This window comes from Lagenorhynchus albirostris, chromosome 4 (genome assembly GCF_949774975.1).
Source record: "Lagenorhynchus albirostris chromosome 4, mLagAlb1.1, whole genome shotgun sequence".
NCBI lineage: Eukaryota > Metazoa > Chordata > Mammalia > Artiodactyla > Delphinidae > Lagenorhynchus > Lagenorhynchus albirostris.
The window spans coordinates 72,217,626-72,240,653 of record NC_083098.1 but is presented as its reverse complement, the minus strand read 5'-3'; the positions used below and the strand labels follow the sequence as shown (position 1 = coordinate 72,240,653).

Here is a 23,028-nt window from a genome sequence, read left to right as displayed (position 1 = left end):
GAAAATGCTGCTGTTTTAAAGGTGACGGCAGGGGTGGTGGGAAGAGAGATGGGGGTACTTCAGCCTCTGTCCTGTGGACAGGAGGGGGCTGTCCTGACACCTTGCCATTAATTTCTACTCTTTACTAATTCTTGCATGCTGCCACAGTGTAAATGATTAGTGATGGAAGGGCAGTCTTCGCACTTAGTTCAATGGATTAATAAGTGTCAGTAAGCTGGGCTTCCCTGGTGGCGCAGTGGTTGAGAGTCCGCCTGCCGATGCAGGGGACACGGGTTCGTGCCCCGGTCTGGGAAGATCCCACGTGCCGCAGAGCGGCTGGGCCCGTGTGCCATGGCCACTGAGCCTGCGCGTCCGGAGCCTGTGCTCCGCAACGGGAGAGGCCACAATGGTGAGAGGCCTGCGTACCGCAAAAAATAAATAAATAAATAAAGTATCAGCTGACTTAGAAACCAACACAGTAAGAGAACTTTCTTATAGCAAATCCGCTGTGGATCAGTTGGATAGACCGGCAGTGATCCTTGGCTGCATTAGGTTGGCAGAATGTAAATTAATAGCAGATTCTAGCAGCAGTTCACTGCCTTATGCTCAGAGGGCCTTTTCTTTTTTCTGTCTGAGGTATTGTAACCACTCTTTCCTGGCTTTCCTGCCTGTTTTTGCTGAGAATCATAAATGGTTAGGACTGAGAAATATATAGTGTAACTCCCTCATTTTATAGATGAGAAAATGATGACCCAAAGAGACTGATATAACCAGAGAAACTGAAACTTACTTAGTAAATTGCACTGGTACATTGCAAGGTACATTGGAACATTTTTTAGATACTCCTCGGTCAAAACGTAACCATTGAATTTTAGAGGTAAGAGAAACCTGAGAATATAAGTTATGAACATTTAAAAATGGAATCTTTGCTAGTAGAGAGGTGTAAAAGCCTAGAGAGAAGATAAGGAAGGAGAAATGTTCTGCTCTCTAAAATACATTATAAGTTTTCAGGGTAAATACAGCATCAGTTTTGGGGTTCTGTATTTTTCCACAAATGCCAAGTTTACCATATTTTCTTCATTTAATCTAAAGATTCAGGCCTAAGCTCCAATCTATGAACAGTACATAGAAATATAATGGTCACAATTTTAACTTGTAAAATTAACAGTATTTCATTCTCTCCAAAATCATCTAAAAATGGACTACCAATCATTTTCTCAATTTGGGAAGCTACCGCCCTCTAGAGGGTGGGTCTGGAAACGTCAGGGGTACTTCTCAACTATCACGATGAGGGATGGAGCTGGGAAGTTGCTCCTGGCCTTTCATATCTGGGAAGGATGCACATAAAGAACTACCTTCCCCAAGATGTCAATAGTATTCACTTTGAAACTCAATGAAAGTGAGATCTACAGAGTTTTGACAAGTTGCATTTTAAAACATTGACCGTTTATCCTACAATGACTTACTTAGTGAGAAGGGAGCTAGAGTGTACACGTTGACAGAGACCATGGGACTATTGAGAAGTTCATGCTAAACCTGAGTCCATAGGAAACTCATGGATCTGCGTTTCAGGCCACCTTACTCCACGAGCGTTTATCTCAACATTGGGATCTGGGACTTGACTGGCCAGTTCATTGTCCACAGCTCTAGTGCCACTTACTCATTTAGGAATACAAAAAGGTAAAGACTTCTGACTGATGTAATGTTATACAGTTTACAGGCAAATGTTGATAAAATGGTTAAAGTGCTCTGATCCTTGCAGAAGAAACTCTGAATGCCAGAAAGACATAACATGAATTCTTTTCTAAGATTTTCAGGCCCTTTTAGATTATGTAAGAGAAACTTCTACTTGTTTTCCAGTTTCCATTCTCCCTTTCTTCCCTTAAGTAATACAAGTCCGAAATCCCCATTTCCCTCTACATCCTCCAGCTTCCCCATGGCGGGTGCGGCCATGTAAGTGTTGACCAATGGGCGCTGTGATGTGGGCAACTTCCAGCACTTCCCCCTTCTTTTCAGTAGGGGAGCTGCATGCTCTTCACTCTCTTCGCTTTTTGCCATTGCGAAAGGATGACAACTTGAGCAACCACCTTAGACCCAGAGATGGAAGCTGCGGCATGTTCCCCCCGGTGGGGTCCCTGGATGACTCTGTGGAGCAAAGCCACTTACTCGCTCCTATCTCATTTCAGCCCATGTATTTTGGAGACATTGATTTTCTGCCATTTTTTCATATGCCAACGGCTAAGCTGCTCTCTCAACTAGACTCCAAATTAGAAATGCCATCTGGTTTCAAAAAATAGTAGTAGGAGAAACCTGAGTGTAACAGAACTCCATTTTAGGTATATTTGAACCATAGATACACACATATACATACCCTACCAAACAATAACTTGTGTTTACAAACTAAATTCATTAAAAAGAGGCACGGTCCTTGGTAGCTTAAAAAGGGTGGCAGAAGGTTTTATTATAGCAATATTTAATGCAATGCAATGTATACAGTATGTTCTATATCGTTAATCTTCAGTGTGAACAGGTTAGCTTCATATATTTATCTTTTTTTCTTTTTCTGCAGATTGTACACAAGGGCAGGAGGCTTTTTGGTTTTATAGGCCACGCTTCTCCGGATGCGCTCTCCTTTGATGTTAACTACATGTGGCAAGAGTGGGCGCCGGACCGTCAGAACTGTTCCTTGAGGTGTGTAGCCTCGGAGGTGCAGTTTGTCCTTAAACTGTGGCGTTACTGCTACCCAGCCTATGCAAGAACACGCAGAACACAGGTGGTGTTAGCAACTATCTTATTAAAAACACCAAACACAGCTCAAAATGGAAACCCAAGGGAGGCTACTGCTGTCTTTCACTCTATTTTTTAAAAGCATACAATGCATTTGTGAAAAGGTACAGATTTATTTTCAGAGTAGGTTACATCTTATGAATAATCTAGTATGTATTTCTTAAAATATTCAGCTTATGTCAGTTAAGGCATATCTGTATAAAAATATACTAAAGGTCAGTAAGGCTACTTTATTCACCTTTTAAAAAGTGCTTGGTGTAGGGACCTCCCTGGCGGTCCAGTCGATAAGACTCCTTGCTTCTGTTACAGGGGGTGCGGGTTCGATCCCTGGTCAGGGAGCTAAGATCCCACATACCGCGCGGTGCGGCCAAATTAAAAAAGAAAAAAAAGTGCTTGGTGTAAAATTACCTGCAGAGGAGAACTTGATATCAGCCACTGCTTCAGATTCCCCAAGTCCTTCATCTAATGTGATGTCTTCAGCAACAAGAGGAGGAAATCCTGCCATTCTTTCTTCTCCACCCATTGGAACCTTCCATTGGAAGGAGATGAAGATATTTGGAGGTTCAAATTAAACCCCTGATAACTCTAATATTAAGTAAGGCACTGATAAGATAATACTGTACAGGTATCAAGAATAAAATCCTTTTAAACCATTTAACTGTTGAAAAAAACCCAAATCACACTTCTAGGTCAAATGAAAAGCCCGGGAGCTCTGTGATGGATGAAGCCTATAGATCCCAGTGACAAGGGCCCCATGTGGGCATCCAACTGGTGGTAATCTCCAGACAGCAGAATCTTGCTTTATTAGCTTACAGTTTTTACAGTCCTCCATAAAGCTTTAGACACAATAATTTTGGGCAATTAAAGCAACATCCTTCCAAATACCTTAGTTCTTACAGGCCTGGCTGGACACACAGATTAATCCCTGCCTCATCACCTCTCAAGGGTACATGGATAACGGGTAAGATTCAGCTTCTATGTTTACAGGTGTTTCCATGAATTGGAAGTAACTGGATAATAATTTACCTGTTTATTAACAGATCTCTCCGTGTTTAGCACTAAGGACACAAAGATAGCTATTACAATATGTTCTATATGGTCCCTACCCCCAAGGAGATCAGAAGGTGGAAATAGCAAGTAAATAAATTACAAGGTAAGAAACGTGATGAGAGGCATCTACTAAGTACTGTGATTGTGAAGGAAGTAATGAACGTGGTTTGGTCAAGGAAAACATTAATGAAGAGCAGAATTTGAAAAATAGATTAAAGTTATTCAGTGGGAAGGTATCCTGGGTTAGTATCATGTACAGACACAGAAATTGGAAAAAGGATAATGAGTTCAGAGAACTGTAGTTTAACTGTGCAGAGTATGTTATGTGTGTGTGTGCATTAGTGATGAGGCTATCAGTTTAGACTTCTCTCAGTAATGTGGAACTACCAAGGAATTATAAGCAGGAAAGAGAAAAGAATCAAAAAAGAATACTGTGGCCTGCTTTGTATTTTGGAAAAATCTGCGTAGTGCAGGGTTTCTCAACCTCAGCACTATTGACCTTTTGGGCCAAATAATTCTTTGTCTCGGGAGGCTGTCCTGTGCATTGCACAATTTTTAGCAGCCTCTACTCAGCATCCACCAAGTTGTGAAAACCAAAAATGCCTCCAGTCTTTGTCAAATGTTCCCTTGGGGTAAGAGTCAACCCTGGTTGAGAACTACAGCTGTGATGGGGTGAGGGTGGGCAGAAGGCAGTAAAACTGGGAGCTGGGAAAATACCTAAGGATATCAAAACAGCCTAAAGAAAGTAGATTACAGTTTGGACTATGAGGCTGGACTCAGTGATAATTAGGAGGCAGGATTGCCTTTGACTTGGGAGGTGAGTAAGAAAACCAGAAGGCAAGGATGAGCCACAGAGCAGCCCAAGAAACCATTTGTATTACACCGGGAGAGAAGCCTCAGTGTTGTTTTGTGAATTATCAGTGAGTCCACTCTGAAGACTACACAGATGCATGGGGGTGGAGCCCTACCCTGAAAATCCCACATGTCTCTGGAGTATTAACTTTAGGGCAGTTATTTCGATGGAGTTTTAATTTCACTCTGGCTTTCTTAGGAAATCCAGAGAGAAAGAAGCATTTACTTCCCAAGTCAGGTTGGTTTTATCCTTGTTGAAGGGCGGGTGTGTATTTTGTGTTTTGACTTATTTTCAGTTGTATGAGCATTAATTAATGGTAAATCACCTCTGCATTGGATGTACCCGCTATTTTTGCAGTAGGTATGTCCCATAATCTTCATCACCACAAATACGGAGCAGTGACAACAGTCCCCTTGCACTTGATCTTCTCCACAACCTCGTGGTGTAGGTACAACAGAGAGAGGTAAAGGAAACTTACCTAAAGTCACACAGCTTCGTTAAGTGGTGGAGCAGAGCAGGATTTGGACCCAGCCTGGCTCCAGAGATCTTAACTATCATACATTACACACCAGCCAACAGTGTGTACCCATGTCTGGTTAAAAGATCTGTAAACAGGCCCCATTCAGTCTCTGGTGAACTTGGAACAATTTCAGTGGCATAGAAAGGGCACAACAGGGACTGCAGAGCATGGGACGTGAGGAGTAAACTTGATTGTAAAGAGGAGGAATGAGCGGGACACTGAGTTTTGTTTTTTAAAGATTAGAGAGAGGGACTTCCCTGGTGGTCCAATGGTTAAGACTCTGTGCTCCCAATGTAGGGGGCCCAAGTTTGATCCCTGGTCAGGGGACTAGATCCCACATGCATGCCGCAATGAAGATCCCAAGTGCCACAACTAAGACCCAGCGCAGCCAAATAAATAAATATTAAAAAAAAATAAAGATCAGAGAAATTTTACACACTGCTTAACAGGTCAAAGAAGGAGCAAGTAAAGCAGGAGAGAAGAGGTACAATAACCTCTAAGTGCCTGGGATTAAGAACCTGGGAGGAGAGCTTTTCCACTCATACAAGGGCTTCTCAACTAAGCACTATGCACGTTTTGGACCTGATAACTCTGTGTTGTGAGGTGCTGTCTTGTGCATTGCATTATGTTTAGCATCATCTCTGGCTTCCACCCACTAGATGCCAGTAGCATCACCCAGTTGTGAGAAAATCTGTAACTTAGAGCTCTTCACTCACAGTATACAGCACAACTTTCTGCAATAATGTGACCGCTGGGCAGTTGAAAAGTGGCTAGTACAAGTGAAGAACTAAATTTTAAAGTTTATTTCATTTTAATTAATTTATTTAAATAGGCACACGGGCCTACTGTATTGGACAGTATGACCTAGAGAAAACCCAGCTCTGTCACTATTCTAGGATCGGTCCAATCCAACGTCCCTTTTCTATAGGAGCCCACCTCACAAATATAGTCAAAATCCTCAAGGTGAACAAGGTCAGGGGAGAGCTAGCTGAGAGTGTAACAAAGATGGTTCTGTCCAACAAAGGCATTTTTAGCAGGGCCCTGGGACTATCACAGGGTGTGTTAACCTAACTCTTTGCAACCATCAAAGCGTGTTGTCTTACCTTGAGTAACGTATGACCCCCGTGTTTCTGATATATAGTGTCTGCCTTGTCCAACGAAGTAATGTGAACGGGAAGGAAGTTGGAAGCCACAACTGTAAACCAAGCTGACTGATTTCCCTTAAGAAAGGAAGAAGGAACTTATTTTATATAATGAAAAACTTGCAAAACCAGCACATTACAAGGTATGATTAAAAAAAAAAAATGGAATTCCCTGGTGGTCCCCTGGTTAGGGCTCTGCACTTCTACTGCACGGCGCACGGGTTCGATCCCTGGTTGGGGAACTAAGATCCTGCATGCTGTGCAGTGCAGCCAAAAAAAAACAAGGGGGGGGGCAAAATATGGCAGAATACTGCATTTCACCCATTTACATAAAACTATGATTCCTTCCGTAGGTTTGTTGATACTTAAAAAAAAAACAAACAAACGTCTATTATAAAAAACAAAAAATACTGTCTGCTTCAAGCGTCCCTGTGTAAAGTTTGGTTTAAAATGTTAACATTCTATGGTCTCTATGGAAATACATAAGGTTTTAAGTGTGTAAGCCTAAATTTCCAACAAATTATGAACAAACACAAAACCAAGAAGTGTGCTAAGGCAATGGCTTGCAGGTTGCATTTAGTGTTGTTGGACATATCCATGTTTCATTTTCCATTTTTCTCCTCACTTTGGTAAAACGGGGATCAATTCTATAGATGCTCTAAAATCTCTGAGTGATGCTATGTAAATGAATACCAAACCCAAAAACACATCTATAAAAATATACACATCATGGAATATAAAGAGCATGGAATTTATTTAATGCATATTAACCCTGCACTTAAAGGTACGACCTCTGATTTCCATGTAAGACAATACCACAGGAGAGGGAAAGTATCTTTGCTTAATGCCAAGCTGTATGGGGCACTCGACTGCCTACTGAAGATACAGTTTTTTAAGACCTATTACTTTTTTTCCCCCCATTTCATTATCCCAGGTTTTTACTATAGACATTTTCAAACACACACAAAGGAATAGTATACCAACCCCCACATAGTCATGACCTGGTTATCAACATTTTGCTAGTCTTGATTGTATATCTGCTTCCTTAAAGTAAATCCCAATACTAAAGTCATTTTTCAATGGTACGGACTTTCCTTACCTTCAGAAAATCTATGCGGCCTATGGCACCCAAAAATAGAACCATTCCTGGTTTAAGCACGAAAGTTCTTGGAACAATGGAATGTGTTGGCAAAACAATATTTACTTCTTTTTCTGTTAGAAGACTTAAAATCTGTAAAGCAGAGGGCAGATTTTTTAGAGAATTACTTTCAATGAACGTCTGATATATCATGCTTTACCTGTAGGATAAAAAGTTATTATATATTCCAGGCTTCACAAGAAATCAAAGTATGTATTTTAGAATTTTCTGCACATAAAATTCATATATTCTTTCTAAATGAATCAATTTATAGATGGCTTTACTCTTGTTTTACAACTTAATCTTGAGTAATGGCAAAATAACTTTACAGGAATATGAAACAGCAGCATCCTCTGAATTCTGTCAAATTTGCTGTGAACTGAAAACACTGATGATTCAATCCCAGGAGAAAAAATATGTTCTCTCGTCAAGCCTTCTAGGGAGCAGTAGTTTTCAGATAAATGTAAGGTAAGGTAACGTGCTATATTCTGTCCTAGTGGCAGCTATGCATGCATTAAATGAAAATGATCACCCCGTTCTTGGAGCAGGCAAAGAGCTTGAAGAAGCTTTTCTAAATTCCAGTCTTTGGTTTCCTTATTTCCTCCAAATACTCAGCAAAAAAATGAGAGAAAGTTATGAATCCTGTGGCTTCTAAGGATGAAGAGTTCTTAAATAGACTACAGAAAATGGAAAAGAAAAGCCAGGCGGTACAAGATTCTTGTAAGACTTAGGGAATCAAAATCTGATTTAAAAATTTTTGAGAAAGTAAAAAAATGGCCAGAAGTCTTTTGTGAACTTGCTTCTTAAGAAAAATAACAAGGAGATAACAAAATATGTGATATCTAGGGAGACTCACAAGAGAATATGTAAGGGGGCTGTGAGTATTTGTGCTTGAAAAAGCACATTAAAAGCCACGTGCAGTAAAGAAATATTTTAACCCTTTTAGCAGAGACCCTAATACTTCACAATAGAGTTCCTTGGTTCAGTTTGGGAAACACTGGTTCAAGGCATTAAATAAATATATCAATAAACGGACAGAAAATCAAACTGCCTGAGAGAACTCTTATATCTAAAAACTTGAGGGTCTCACTGCAAATTAGCAAATCTGAATTTGCGAGTTAGCAAAGTCTTGCCTTTCTGACTAATTGACAAGAGGATATACACGACTGAAGTAACTGCTATCTCTGACCTAACTGAGCCTAAAACTGAAGAATGAGTTGGTGAAGTTAAAGAACAGTTAAAGTTAAAGTTAAAGTTGAAGTTAAAGTTAAAGAACATTACTAGGAAGCACTACAGTTACTCTGAAATTCTGGATTGCTAAGGAAGTAAAAACTGGACACAATTATTCTAGGAGAGAAAAAAGAAGTTAAAAGGTACATCAAATTCTGAGAAGGAAACAAGTGATTCTGATGAGGCAAAGGAAGGAAAAGTATCTAAGAATCTAATGTTGTTTCATAGGGATATACAGAGATAACTAGGTGAATTAGAACCTGGTCACTAACCATATTCAAAGGAAGCTGATTAGTGGATCTGTTGAAAGGCAGTATCCTGGATACACACTTGATTCAGTCAGTGACTTGGATAATGATCAAAACTGCAAATGAGGGCTTCTCTGGTGGCACAGTGGTTAAGAATCCACCTGCCAACGCAGGGGACACAGGTTCAAGCCCTGGTCCGGGAAGATCCCACCTGCTGTGGAGCAACTAAGCCCGTGTGCCACAACTACTGAAGCCTGCGTGCCTAGAGCCCGTGCTCCGCAGCAAGAGAAGCCACCGCAATGAGAAGCCCACACACCACAACGAAGAGTAGCCCCTGCTTGCCACAACTAGAGAAAGCCCACATGCAGCAATGAGGACCCAGCCCAGCCAAAAATAAATTAAGTAAATAAATTGAAAAAACAAAAAAACCCCAAAAAACTGCAAATGAATAAAAGGTTCTGAGATATAACAAATATGTAGGATATAGGCTGAATTTAAGATAAAATAAAAGTTGCCCGGAAGATCCTGCAACTGGACTAAAAAGATATACAAGGGCAAGACAGGTAGAGTTGATCCTATTCTAAATTAGGTTCATCTGAGGGCACTTACATAAGAAAGTTAGTTCTCTGTGTCATACTTTCAGGAACAAAAACAAATTAGAATTCGTTCTGGAAAGGGTCCTTTGTTCATAGCCTGTTCTCAGAATAGCTATAGGAAATGAAGACAAACCATCTGGATTATGTCAGCACAGTAAGTGCTCCATGTTTGTTGGCTGAACTAATGAAAGAGAAGAAAAGGGTAGAGTGAAGAAGAGAGAGGATATTACACTCTAAAACATTTCAATGTCTGGCAAAGGGAACTAAACATTATATTTGTTCTATACACCTTTGGGGAACAATAGGTACAAATTACAGGGACACTGCTCGGCTCAATATAAAGAGCAGGGTTACCTTGGGAGGTGAGGTGACACTGCTTCAGCTGATGGTGAGTCACTCCTTACTTCAATTCAAGGTGGATGCACCTCCTGGGGAACATGTTATAGAGGGAACTCAAGCATGGAACAGGTGGCTGGACTGCAGTGATATTTATGATTTCTTCCAACCTCAAAATCTAGGATTCTGTAAATGTCTTTCTAACTAAGGTAACAACCACAAGGATAGAAGTAGGTTGTTAGCAGTGACGTCTACCAAATGGCATACAGTACTTGATGGCATATAGATTCATCCCTGAAACGCTTCTATGCATGAATCAGAACTGAGTCTAAAATGAAAGGATACCTCTTTTTCTGCCAATTAAGACACTGCTCTTGCAATTGAAAGTTAATGTTTCTAAAAGACATTAAATACCTACACAATTTTCTTTTGTAATTCCAGGGGTGTCATAAAACCAGTGGGCATCTTTCACATCTTGTGGGGTCAATTCTACTCGTTTGGTGGATTTATCTGCAACCATAACAGGTTCATTTCCCATGTCAAAGGCAAGTGAATCGGCATCAAACTCAAAGGCAGCTTTATTCTTCTGTTCTTCTGAATACAAGAATGTTCTTCCAACTCTTCCTAGAACAAGTTATACTGAAGTTAGTAGTCACTCCTTTAAAGCTTTTGACTTGAGACAGGTAGTTCTTAAGTTTGCCTCGTAGAAGTTACTAGGACTAACAATGGTGTTTGGAAGGAAGTGAGACCACAATGATACTTTTGCTTTATTTCTAAATGCAGTGGGAGTCGGACTCTTGCATTGATCAAGTATGTGTGGCTGGCTGTGCACACTGGGCAAAGGGGGAGAGTTTTGGGAATCAAACTGTTTTTAGTAAAGAAAGGTTGTAAAGAGATACCAAGGAAAGGGGGACAATCCAATTTAAACCTGCTGCAGGTCAACAACTTGTACAGGGGGCTGGTATCTTAGTGAAAATGCTTGTTGCTGACAATGGCCAGAGAGGCAGTTATTTGCATTTCCTTTCCTGGATTTCTCCAAGTATCTACTGTCTCAATTTTCCCAACACAATGAATTCTGGGTTTCCAAACAGTAGCCTTGCCTCTAAAAGGCCTCTATGTTCCAGAAAGAGGAAGTGTCTCTCCCCACAAAAACTGGCTAGCTCCAGAGAGCTCTATTTCAGGTTGTTCTACAGAAAATTTTAGCATAGACCTAAGGAAGAGTTTTCCTACAGAAGATGCTTACCTACTACGTAACCATGCTTTTTCAAGAGATTAAGTTTATTTTGTTCTTGCTGACTAAGATCTTCTTCTGCTTCCGTTGCATCTTTTTTAAGCCTTTTTTGCCTTTGAAACATTCTGTAAGGAGTTGGGTTACAAATAGGAAACTTCAGAAGGTTTAATGTAGTACCTGAAATACCAAAGAAGACATACATTCTCATAAACGTTGTACAAGAAAATGGAATAAAACATGTATGAGGATCTACACTGTCTTGGATACTGTGATTATTTCTCTTAACTTTCATGACAACCCTCCACAAAATTATTCTTACTTTACAGATGAGGCAATAGGTTCAGAGATTGGCCCACAAGCTCAACCAGGATTTGAATGCCAAATCTACAGGCCTGATCTTTTTCCATCTTCTGCATACTCCTAACTGGTATAAAAGCACTTCTGTGTATAAGTCAACCAGTGTCCCTGACAGAGAAGTACAGCTTATCAAGCAAAGTTCAACACTGGTTTCAAAGAATCAAATGAAGTAGTTCACTTTGCCAACTATTAGATACAAACAGGTCACAGAAGGACCCATTTTGCAATTACTACAGACGTTTCTTAAAGTCACAAAGTTGATATTTCTTTGCAACAAAGCCACATATATTGCATTAGTGAATTATTCAAATGTTAAATCTGTATAGTACTCTCCTGACTAAACTCAAGATATGAAGAGTGAGACTGAAGGGTGGAGGGAGGTTTAGAAAGTAAAAGGACTTTCTGGAGAAATATACAAAGAACTAAAGTTACAAGGGAAACCTCCAAGAGAGCAGACACTGCTTTGTCCCCTGGTTCATCTACAGTGCCTAGAACAGTGACTGGTACCTAGAAGTACTCTAATTATTTCTATTGGAAAGTTACTAAAACATGTACTGAATTTCCAAGCATTAAACTGACACAAAAGAGAAATGTGACCGAAGTAGGTAGAGAATTTTTAAAGGAAGCCTCCAGCCAGCCCCTGGTGTACATTAAGGAAGGATATAGGACTAGGTGCCTGAACTACGATCAGACTTCCAGCTTCTCAGAAAACGAAGGAGGGTACTTCCCTGGTGGTGCAGTGGGTAAGACTCCACGCTCCCAATGCAGGAGGCCTGGGTTCGACCCCTGGTCAGGGAACTAGATCCCACATGCATGCCACAACTAAGAAGCCAGCCTGCCGCAACTAAGGAGCCCAAGTGCTGCAACTAAGGAGCCTGCCTACCTCAAGACCAGGCACAACCAAATAAATATTTTAAAAAAATACGAAGGGGACGGGCATCCTAAGGCTCACCAGGCCAAGAGGAGATGGTGGCTCTGTCGATAGCCTCAGCGCCCTTGGCGATGCAGTAGTCGGACTCCAGGAGCGTGTTGAAGAGAGTGGACTTGCCAGCGTTGGTGGCGCCAACCAGGTAGACGTCGCCGCGGTAGCGCCAGGAACGCTGGAGCGCGGAGATCAACTCTTCGACTCCATAGCCAGTCTTGGCGCTGATGAGCCGCACGTCTCTGAGCACCGTGCGGGACCTGGGCGAAAGATTCGCATTCTCCCCGTCCCGTGGCCGGTCCCCGCTGGGGTGTTGTGGCCTTCGGTAGCCAGGGGGCGGCAGGAGCCCGGCGCGGGTACAGTCGTCCCACAGTCGCTCCCGGAGCCGCTGTCGGTAGCCGGGAGTATCCTGGGGCAGCAGGTCCACCTTGTTTCCCAGCACGATCAGCTGCTTGGGGCCCACCAGCGCGGGCAGGTGGGGCAGCAGGGCGTCGGGCAGATCAAGCAGGTCCACCATGTACAGCACCAGGGCGGGCTCGGGCCGCCGCAGCGCGGCAGTCACCAGCTCCAGGTACTGCTCGCGACTCACCTGCACGTGCAGGGCGCGCCGGTGATGCACCAGCAGCCAGCAGCGCTGGCACACGGTCTGCGTCAGTCCGCCGTCCTCCTGCGCCGCCGCGCTGAGGAACTTCTCGCTGGGCAGGTAACCGGGCAGTCCCGGGTCCTGGCAGTGCAGCTCCGCCCCGCAACCCGAACAGTTTAGGCCGCTGGGCGGCACCGTCGCGTCCGGGTGCCCCACGACCGGGTGCACCCGCCGGCCGGTGCGTAGTTTCTGCTGCCGCCGCTCCTCCCGCCGCTGCAGCACCCGTCGCTCCTCCTCCTGACGCTGCTGCAGCTCCCGCAGCTGGTCTTGGAGGGTCACTGCGGGCTCCGAATCCGGGACGTACTCGGGGAACACAAAACTCTCCTCCATGTCAGTCCTTCCTTGGTTATCCCCAGTCGCTGTCGCGCCACGGGGAAGCCCACATCCCAGGCCGGATGAGTGCCGGGAGGTGGAGTTGGCCGCACATCTCCTCTCAAGGAGCGTCTCCCGGAGGCCATGGCGCGCTATCGTGGGAGTGGATCCCCGCAGGAAGCTGCACAGAAGCCTACGAGTGAGGCCCGCGGGCAGCATGAGAAACGCGGGCGTGGGCAAAGGGGCTGAGCCACCTTTTCTCACGTGCTTTGTGGCCCCAGATGTGCGTAAAACGGTAGCGACAGCCCGGGACTACCTGAGAGCTGTCATTTTTCAGCGTCGTACTTCAGCTCCTCCCGCGTCTAATCTCGTGAGTTCTCGCGATGAAGGCTCTGTGGTCAGAGAGCCCACTTAAAGCGGAGATAAATGCCCCGGGCACCTTAACTGGGGTGGGTTGGCCCAATAGGCTAGTGAGTGAGGGTTTATCAACTTACAGGCTTCTTCAACGCGCCGCCGCTGGCACTACCTGCCGTTAAGAAATCACATTTTTTAAAGCTTCGTATTGTTTTGTCTTTCGGATTGGAAAATAGAAAATCTAATGCCGCAGACTTATGGCCACAATTAAAACCTTTTATTAATACATCTTCCTGGCTTTATTATTTTTTTGCGGGTGTCAGTATTTGTGCAACAACATTAAAATATTTCTTAAACATTTTAAAAAATTGACTATGGTTTATGTACACAGAAATCTTTTTTTTTTTTTTTTTGCGGTACGCGAACTTACTGTTGTGGCCTCTCCCGTTGCGGAGCACAGGCTCCGGAGCACAGAAATCATTTTTTAAATCTTCGTATTTTTAAGTCTTTGGAACCGAAAAAAATAAAGCACGGCTACAACTAAACCCTTTATTATTAAATCTTTTTGACTTTTTTTTTTTTTAGGTGCCATTATTTGTGCAACAACACTGAAAAACAAAGTTTCATTGGCTGGATCCGACTCAAACTGTAAGGAACAGTTCTCATTCTCAGGCACGGGGAAACTTCAGCCCACAAATCGCGCATGCACAATACTAACCCTTAACACAGCTTAACCTACCTTTCGCGCAGGCGCAGACCTTAATTGGCGTCTTTGTGGGCGGAGCTTCGTGTGGGACGCAGCGTATCCTGGGAACGCCGGAGACGGAAATTACTTCGCCTCACGCTGCGGACGTCGGAGTCGTTGTGCGCCTTTCCGTGTGTGATTTCTAGAGTTAGGAGCTCCGGAACCGTTTGCCAATATGTATGACGCGGACGAGGGTAGGTGACCACCCAGAACACTCCGTGGCGACCCGTCTAAGGGGGGAAACGTGGGTAGCTGGACGAGTTGAGGATTTGCGGTCTCCTCCTCGGCCCGCCGCACCATGGCCCCAGTCGTTTCCCCACACTCCCGAGGCCGGGAACGAATCCGGGATTTTGAGAGGTGGAGGGTGCAGGGAACGTAGCCTTTATCATCTCGGTCAGGGTGACTCTTGTTCTCTCCTCTGTCTGCCCCTGGGTGAGTCTGACACTCCCTTCCCGTCTTGAAAACAGCGCGCAGAACCATGCGACAGGTTCCGTTGTTCCGACTTTGAAGCAAAGGACTCCTTTTTTGATTTCCCTTAAGGCGAGAGTTAATGAATTTATGAATAGTTGAATTTTTGAGCATCACCCTGTGCCAGGCATTGTGTTAGGCTCTGGAAGAACTCTGGGGACAAGGAATATAGTTTCTGTGTGTGTGCGGCGCGGGGGCAGGGTTTGGTTTAGTTTGGCGTTCCTTCATGCTGTCATATGCCTAAGTAAATTATTTTAAAAGATGACCTTTACATTTCCTCTATCCGTGAGATGACACAGTTCTAGATGGTATGTATTTTAACGAACAGGGACAGTATGTCTTTTTCTTTTTACACGTAGAGTTCGTAGTCACGTGTAGTGTATTTTCATTGTATATTTTTAATGCTCCCTCTTCCGTTCTCCAAAGCTGCTATTTCAAAGTTCGTTTTCTTCTAGCTCCTAATCTCCTGGCCACCGCTTACATTTCTCTTTATTCCCTCAGCTACTTCATGGAGAAAATAGAAGCAAAAACTTAAACTCTACTGTTTAAACTTGTCTCATTTTTATCTTGCGTCTAGAAATTTATTAGCATCATTGTATTCTTTTTCTTAACTCCTGAGAAAAAAATTCAAAAAAAGTTTTTTCAGCTTAATTTTTTGAGTAGGTAATATAGTCTCATTTCTCAGAGGCTAGAAAACAAAAATGTTAAAAAGGATAAATGATGTACAAGTATAACTAAAACTGACTTCATTATTATCTCTCCTTTTCCAACCTTCCTACTTCTCCTGGGTGGCTGTGATAATAACATCTAGTGTGCCATCAAAGCTAGAAATCTCCAAGCCATTTTAGATACCTTTGTCTATTTTACCTCGCCCCCCATGTGTAGGAGTCAGTAATTCCAGACCATTCAAGAAGCACTTATTAATAATTTATTTTGGATATGTATCAAATTTTGAATCAAAGTTGTTAAGTTTTACAGACTATGTATATAGGTCAGAATAGAAAAACAAAAATAGAGCACATTTATTCTTTTGCATAAGAAGATGAGACTAATATTAGCACCAGTGCACACTGATTTTTCAAATGCCCCATTTTATAAATTACTGTTGCTGCACAAACTCCCCAAAGTTTTGCTGCTTAAAAATTATTTAATATGTTCATGGATTAAATGAGTCAGGAGTTTGGACAGGCATAGTAGGAATGACTTGTCTGTTGCCTGATGTCTGTCAGTGGTTGAACAGGGAAGACGCAAAAGCTGAGTGTTGACTGCTGGGGGCTGGGTGATGTGGAGTGTTTACTCATGTGTCTGGCATCTAGCCTAGGAAAACACAAGGACTAGGATTGCTGATTGCAGCATCTCGTAAGTGGGCCCACCCTTTAGATTTTCTCACCTAAGTAGTAGGAGTTCTTAATGGCAGCTCAGGGCTCCAGAATTAAGTGTTTCAATAAAGAAGGTGGAATTGCATTGTTATTCCTGACCTAGCTTCTAAAATCATGTAGCATTGCTTTAGCTGTATTCTCTTAGTTATGGGAGAGTCAAAAACCCACCCAGATTCAAGGGGAGGAAGCATAGACCCTCTATATTTTGATGGTAGGAGTGTCAAGATCACTTTATAAAAGAGCATGTGAAATGGAAGATAGTTGTGTCCATCTTTGGAAAATACAGCCTGTCATCCCTGTCCATGTGTGAAATGTTGCTGTTATAGACAGTTCACCTTAAGGTATTGCCCAGCTATTGGAGTCCTTTACTGACTCCTCCCTCTTAACCTGATCTCTGACTGCAGTCTCTGAGGAGCCTATTGATCAGAGGATTATGAGCTTGCTCCTAGTTATCATTATAGGTAGTTATTAATGAGAATTATATGGGCTTCTTGGAGATGATGGAACAATTACAGATTCACACGACTTGCACTGAAACTTTCTCACGAGGCCTCTTTGTGTATTGGGAGAATACTGTGACGTAGACCTATGTATGTGTACATATATACCTATGTATATTGTTTCATTACAGTTCAAGTAATGTGATGACTGAAATTTTAAAGAAGTGGGGTAAAGCGATTGTTTTTTATTTAGTAAAGAGTAAATGTGTTTTTGCTACTTCACATCATAGTAAGATGTGAGCTAGTAGTATTTATTGCAAGTGAGAATGATTTTTTTTGTTTTTGCAGATATGCAATATGATGAGGATGATGATGAAATCACACCAGATTTGTGGCAAGAGGCATGCTGGATTGTAATTAGGTAACTTTTTAGACCAAACTGAATAAATTTTAAACGGCACTGTAAACTATACAGGGATTTCCTGCTTATTCTGTGTTTGAAAATTAGATGTTCTGTGTGAATATGCTGCATGAGAGCTGGTTTGTCATTTTATTTATTTTTTTAACTTTTAAAGTATTCTGATATACAGAAAAGTTACACAAAGAATTCATGTACACTTTGCCCAGATTCCCTAAATGTTAACCTTATGCTGTGTTTTCTTTGCCTTATTCTTTCTCTGTCTACGTATTTTTTTCTGAAATATTTGAGTCAGTTGTTTACCTAGGAATATTCTTTTACAGAGTCATAATCTTATTAAAATAAGGAAATTAATACAGTAATCTTATTTAATCTAGAGACCTTACGCAGATTTTGCCAGTGTCCCAGTAATGTTCATAGCAAAATAAAAATTTTCTTATCCTGGATCCAACATAAGATCATATATTACATCTTGTTTTCATGACTTATTCTTTTGTCTTCTATAATCTAGAACAGTTCCTCAATCTTCCTTTCTTTTTTTTTGTTTCTCAAACTCACCATCTCTCTACAGCTTCCCATGACCTCACCTTTTTTTTTTTGACCTTGACATTTTTGAAGAATATAGGCAAATTATTTTTTAGACTGCCCCTCAGTTTGGGTTTGTTTGATGTTTCCTCATGATTAGATTCAGATGATTACTTTTGGCAACAGTGATGTTCTCCTCTCAGTGCATTGTATCAGGAGGCACATGATGCCTATTTGTTACATTACTGGTGCTGTTAATTTGATTCCTCTTGGTTTTCTCCTTGTTTTAAATGGATAAAGTTATAACAGGTGGTATTTCGACCCACATTCCCATCCAATTCTAAGTGTAATTAAACTGTAATAAAACTCAGCAGGAAGCCTTACATATAGGTAAGAGAAGTAACTTTTAAGTAATAAAGTAACATCCTGCTATGTTAGGATATAAAATGCTACAAGTCTCCTCACTTACCAAACTGACAGGTGCTTTGTATATAGTAACATTTTGATGCCTGTTTGAGCCCCACCATCTCCAAGATGCACATCCTCTCAGTTGACACTCCCTTTTCAAAGAGCACAAGCTTCTGACATTCTACCACTTGTGTATGGAATAAAACTGAACCTTTGCTGAACGTTGTTTTGTTAAAAATATGAGTTTTGGGGATGTAAGTATGTGTTTATTTTTCCTATTAAACATGGGCTATAAACACTTTGTATTGAGACACTTGAGTCTTCTATGATTTTGAGTATTAAACACGAAGAGACATTTTTAGCCGGATATTTGGAGTATGCCTATATTTTGTGATTGCCAGGGAGAAAGAATATTTCGATCTTAGCCAAAAAAAACAAATTGTTTTCAACTTATGTGACAAATTGCTCAAGGATTATATATGCTATTTGACAAGTCCTTGCATTTAACATTTGTTACAGAATAAAATGCCGTTTGATCTTTATATTTTAATTGATTATAGGTGCTTTAGTTTTTTATAATATGACATTTTGTTTTTTCACTATTTAGTATCAAGTGATCTTTCCCAAGCATTGTGAATGTGATATTACTTAATATATAGTGACTTCAGTAAGATGTCTCTTGAACAGTAGTCATGGTAGTAGATACCATAAATAAGAACTATTCAAATAGTTCAGGTGTTTAAGGGATGGCATTCTAATGAAGTACTGTCCTAATGATTTTGGGGAGAGTAACTATGGTTCAGCTTCCTGGGAGGATGAAACTTGTCCATAGTTTTTTAAAGATTTTTCATTGTAAATTGTCCATAAAAACCATTGCTGTTTACCTTACAGATTGTGCTTTCCGTGTGCTTATGTACCAATGGCTGACCCAAATGGTTGTGAGAAATTTCTTTCCTGTCAGCTCACAGTCTCTACTGAAGGAAGTTGCCTCCACTCTTCTTGAGTCTGTGCCTTATACAGGGATGAATGTGTACTGTGTTCTCTGCCATAGAGAGCTTCTAATACTAATGGTTGATTGAATCAGGGTGGAACCTTGACCCAAAGCCAGCCAATCTGTAGGCTGGCCAGTTACGTGTGAGGTGATCTGATGATGCCAAAATGGAAGGCTGATGATTAGTTGGGCTACGAATGTTGTCTCAGAAAATTGATGTGAGGATGGGGGGAGTTAGTTACTAGGCAGAGAGGGCAAGGAGCTAAGTCCAGCTATGCAGCTTTTCCTGTGTGGTGGTGAGGGGAGAGATTCCTCTTGCAAACGGTGTGTCTACTCTTTTCGAGTCTCTGTCCTTCTTTAGGGCTTCAGTATTTGATTTCTGTGTCTATACTAATAGCTTTGATCTCTCACCCTTGCTCCATTTTTAATCAGTCATTTGCTGAGTATTTTCACTTGAATGACTTAGTCCCATCTTACCTTTAACATATTCAAAGTAGAATAATCTTTAACCTAAAATCGAAGTTCTTACACATGCTATATTTTAGTCATTGATATCATTTTCTTCCCTCTTATTCAAATTAAAGTTCTTGTTTTTATCTTTTTTTCCATGCTTTTTTTTGTTATATAAGTTTTAGGTGGACAGCATTATAGTTCAACATCTGCATACACTACAGAGGGATCACACCACCACAGTCTAGTTACCATCCATCACCATACATTTGACCCCTTTCACCCACACACACTAACCCCCTCCTCTCTGGTAACCACTAATCTGTTCTCTGTGTTTGTGAGCTTTTGTTATCTTTTGTTTGTCGGTTGGTTTTGGTTTGGTTTTTTTTTTTTTTTAAGATTCCACATATGAGTGAAATCATGTAGTATTTGTTTTTCTCTGACTTTTTTCACTTAGCATAATATTCTCTTTGTCCATGTTGTCATTTATTTTTCTGTTTGACTATGCATTTCATTAGTTTTGAGAAATGTTTCAAGAGGTTGGATGAAATTTATCTATAAAGGACATTTATAAATTAGGACTTCCTTATAGTTCTTATGTTGTGCTTTAATAATTTTACCCACAAGTATGTCTCATTTCCCCAAACTTAACAATAAGTCCTACAAAGAAAGTGTTCCTAATCTTACCTCTTTTTTGGACACCTCATAGTATTTTATGTAGTGATGAGTGCAGAGTGTTGGTATTTAATGATTAGTATTTGTCAAATTTGATGATAATGAAAATGGGGAAATATGCTAGAAAACATCACTAGGTGTAACTGATTATGAACTCAAATATTTTCCCAGTTCCTATTTTGATGAGAAAGGCTTGGTCAGACAACAGCTGGATTCTTTTGATGAGTTTATTCAGATGTCTGTTCAAAGAATTGTGGAAGATGCTCCACCTATAGACCTACAAGCCGAAGCTCAGCATGCTAGTGGAGAAGTTGAAGAACCGGTAAGATGGTTCAATAAAGTAATATAAATAAGGGTATTGATTTGAAATTTCAGTCCTTCTGTCACCTGGCTTAAAGGTTAAAAAAAGAAAAAGTTAGGAGGTGTTTTTATTAGTGTACTTATAACGTTTCAGTCAGCTCCTGATTTATTCTTACTAATGGAGAGATGCATTTTTGCAAGTAATGCAGAACCCTAATTCTTTTTCAGATAGTATGTGTTTAATAGCCAGGAAGAGGAAACTCAGGTATGATGAACTACAAAGAGAAGCAAGCCAGAAATAGTCGTGTTGCCTCAGAAAATCCCACTTTTTTCTTTCACAGAGTAAGGAATCAAAAGAAAAATAGGTGAAGGACCTTTTTCCCTTGATTATTTGTTGCATGAAATACATTATTATATCAATATAAGAGATAATAAGGGAAAAGCACCCAAATATATTAGCTCTTTTAACTTTTCTAAGTTCATTGTAGTCTTTTTTTTTACACATATGCATGTTTTCAGCATTGTTAAATCATAGCAAGGCTATCATTTTAGAGTCTAGTTTTACATGAGTGATTGTAAATAACTGTGTAGTCCAAAAAATGACTGTCCCTAGTTTTTTTTTTTTTTTTAACATTATTTATTTATTTATTGGCCGCGCTGCCTGGCTTGCGGGACCTCAGTTCCCTGACCAGGGATTGAACCTGAACCACGGCAGTGAAAGCCCAGAATCCTAACCACTAGGCCACCAGGGAACTCCCATGTCCTTAGTTTCTGAGTAGAGAGGCAGCATGATGGGCCTTGAGGGACAGGGAAAGCTAAAAAAAAAATGAGGTAGAGAAGAAATAGAATTAGACAGAGGGAGAGATTATTATTTCCTGCCAGTTCAGTCCCTCTTTTCTGTAGCTTATCTCGTAAGGGCTAATGTATTATTCTCATTCTGGTTGGAGGTGCTGCACAGACTTTTGCTGTTAAGAACAAAAATAATTGGCTCTTCTGGCACTGTGTTGGAAAAATGGGTGTAAAATGCTTTTCCTATACTTAACGGTGTTTTCTCTTCATGGTCTTTTCAAAACAAGAGAGATAACAATATAACATAGTAGCTTCATAGTGCCAGAATAAGTACTACCAAAGAGCTCTCTCAAGCTTGGCTATCAGAGCTTAGTGGAAAAGATGGGAGGGACTTAAGCTGACTGTGAAGGGCGTTAGTCTTAGTAGGGAAAAGATATTTAATCATTTCAGCAAAAATACTTTGTGTTTTTGGCTTATGGCTGGAATAGAGGGACCACAGTAGTCAGTATATTGTTTTTGGTTTGATCTGTTTTTGATAGGTGTTCGTGGAAGATAAGATGGAACCAGATTGTCACATGCTTTGGATGTCATGGGGCATTGTGGAAAGATTGTCAAAGAATGTACATGAAGCATTATTTTTAAAAGGTTACTTTGGAAATGGTGTTTACTTGGAGTGGGAAGAGGCTGGAGTCAGATTAAAATCTTGGAATAGCTGAAGTTTCAGATAGTAATGTCCTAGATTAGGGTAATAGTGGAAATGAGTAGTTGGATGGCTGAATTCCTTTTGTTTCATTATCACCACTAGTTCTCTTTGCTCTTTACCTACTCCAGTTTGGGAAACTTGGGTATTAATAATTTTCCTTTAGTGGTCTGCTTAGTCCCATTTTTCCTTTTCTGATATTTGATTTAGAGAGAAATCCACTATCCATTTAGCTCTGGAAAGTTCTCATGGATCTTGTTTTATTGGGTAGCAGATAGATATTTAATTGAAAACTTTTCTTTCTCCTTTCTTCCTTTCTTTCTTTCTTTCTTAACTATGGACTGAGCTAAAGTCAGCCAGGGTTGGAAATTCTCATTCCTTTATGTAGAATAGTAATTAGGATTTTCTGTGTGTTTTTAAATTCCTCTTTGCACAGAGCAGTATATGAAGGTGGCTGTCATCCTGACTCTATACATCCCTTACACAAAAATGCCCCCCAAGGATGCCCAGTTATCCACCCCACTTCAGTGTTGGAGAATTGGCAGGTGGGGCAAAACACTAAGTCTCAGGAGGGTTTCTTGAGACATTTGTGGGAAGTTTTGGGTCAAGGGGAGAGATGAGACCCAACAGTGGGTGTGCCATCCTCTGCCTTCCTGGGGAAATCCAAATCCCAAAAGTTTTCTGAAGAGAGGCACCTCTCTCAGTGACCTAGGGAGGGGAGGTGACCAGATGACCAGACCTACTGCCTGGATGTAAGGCTGAGGCAGAGAGAGGACAGGGTCAAGCAGATATCTCAGACCCAAGACAGAAGAATGAAATGCAAGAGAGGGGGAGAAGGGGACTGAGAGATCCCAGAGGCCCAAGTCATCAATTCCACCCTGTCTCCAGTTCTGAGCAGAAACTCTTCTTCCCAAGACTACAATGGAGTTTTAGTTCAGGGACTGGCTTTGCTCCAGGGCACAGAGAGGACAAGCCAGGCAGAGATCCCACAGGTAGTGAAGGTGGAGAGTTAAGGTATCGGACAAAAAGATGGACGCTCCCA

At 41.2% G+C, this 23,028-nt stretch overlaps 2 protein-coding genes across 2 annotated transcripts in view; one reads left to right on the top strand and one right to left on the bottom strand.

Annotated features, from left to right (window-relative positions):
• Positions 1-2,416: 2,416 nt before the first annotated feature.
• On the bottom strand, positions 2,417-13,693 carry LOC132519812 (nitric oxide-associated protein 1). Its single transcript, XM_060148100.1, has 7 exons — positions 12,420-13,693; positions 11,123-11,287; positions 10,298-10,503; positions 7,431-7,562; positions 6,293-6,409; positions 3,175-3,295; positions 2,417-2,727 (listed from the first exon to the last, which is right to left on the bottom strand). The coding sequence occupies exons 1-7, from the start codon at positions 13,561-13,563 to the stop codon at positions 2,525-2,527; spliced, it is 2,088 nt and encodes a 695-aa protein (XP_060004083.1). The 5' UTR covers positions 13,564-13,693; the 3' UTR covers positions 2,417-2,524.
• Positions 13,694-14,505: 812 nt separating this feature from the next.
• Positions 14,506-23,028, top strand: part of POLR2B (RNA polymerase II subunit B) — a 44,905-nt gene continuing 36,382 nt past the window's right edge. Inside the window, exons 1-3 of the mRNA XM_060148106.1 lie at positions 14,506-14,637; positions 17,079-17,151; positions 20,369-20,519. Of these exons, the coding sequence (XP_060004089.1) occupies positions 14,619-14,637; positions 17,079-17,151; positions 20,369-20,519 (243 nt within the window). The 5' untranslated portion in view covers positions 14,506-14,618. The remainder of the gene's footprint in view (positions 14,638-17,078; positions 17,152-20,368; positions 20,520-23,028) is intronic.

Excerpts from the sequence above, each read along its gene's own strand:
- LOC132519812 (XM_060148100.1), bottom strand. The coding sequence starts at position 13,563 with ATGCTGCCCGCGGGCCTCACTCGTAGGCTTCTGTGCAGCTTCCTGCGG. Across the intron at positions 6,410-7,430 it reads GCCGCATAGATTTTCTGAAG|GGAAATCAGTCAGCTTGGTT; the intron begins GTAAGGAAAGTC and ends TCCTTTCTTAAG. Across the intron at positions 3,296-6,292 it reads GGGGTCATACGTTACTCAAG|GTTCCAATGGGTGGAGAAGA; the intron begins GTAAGACAACAC and ends TTCCAATGGAAG.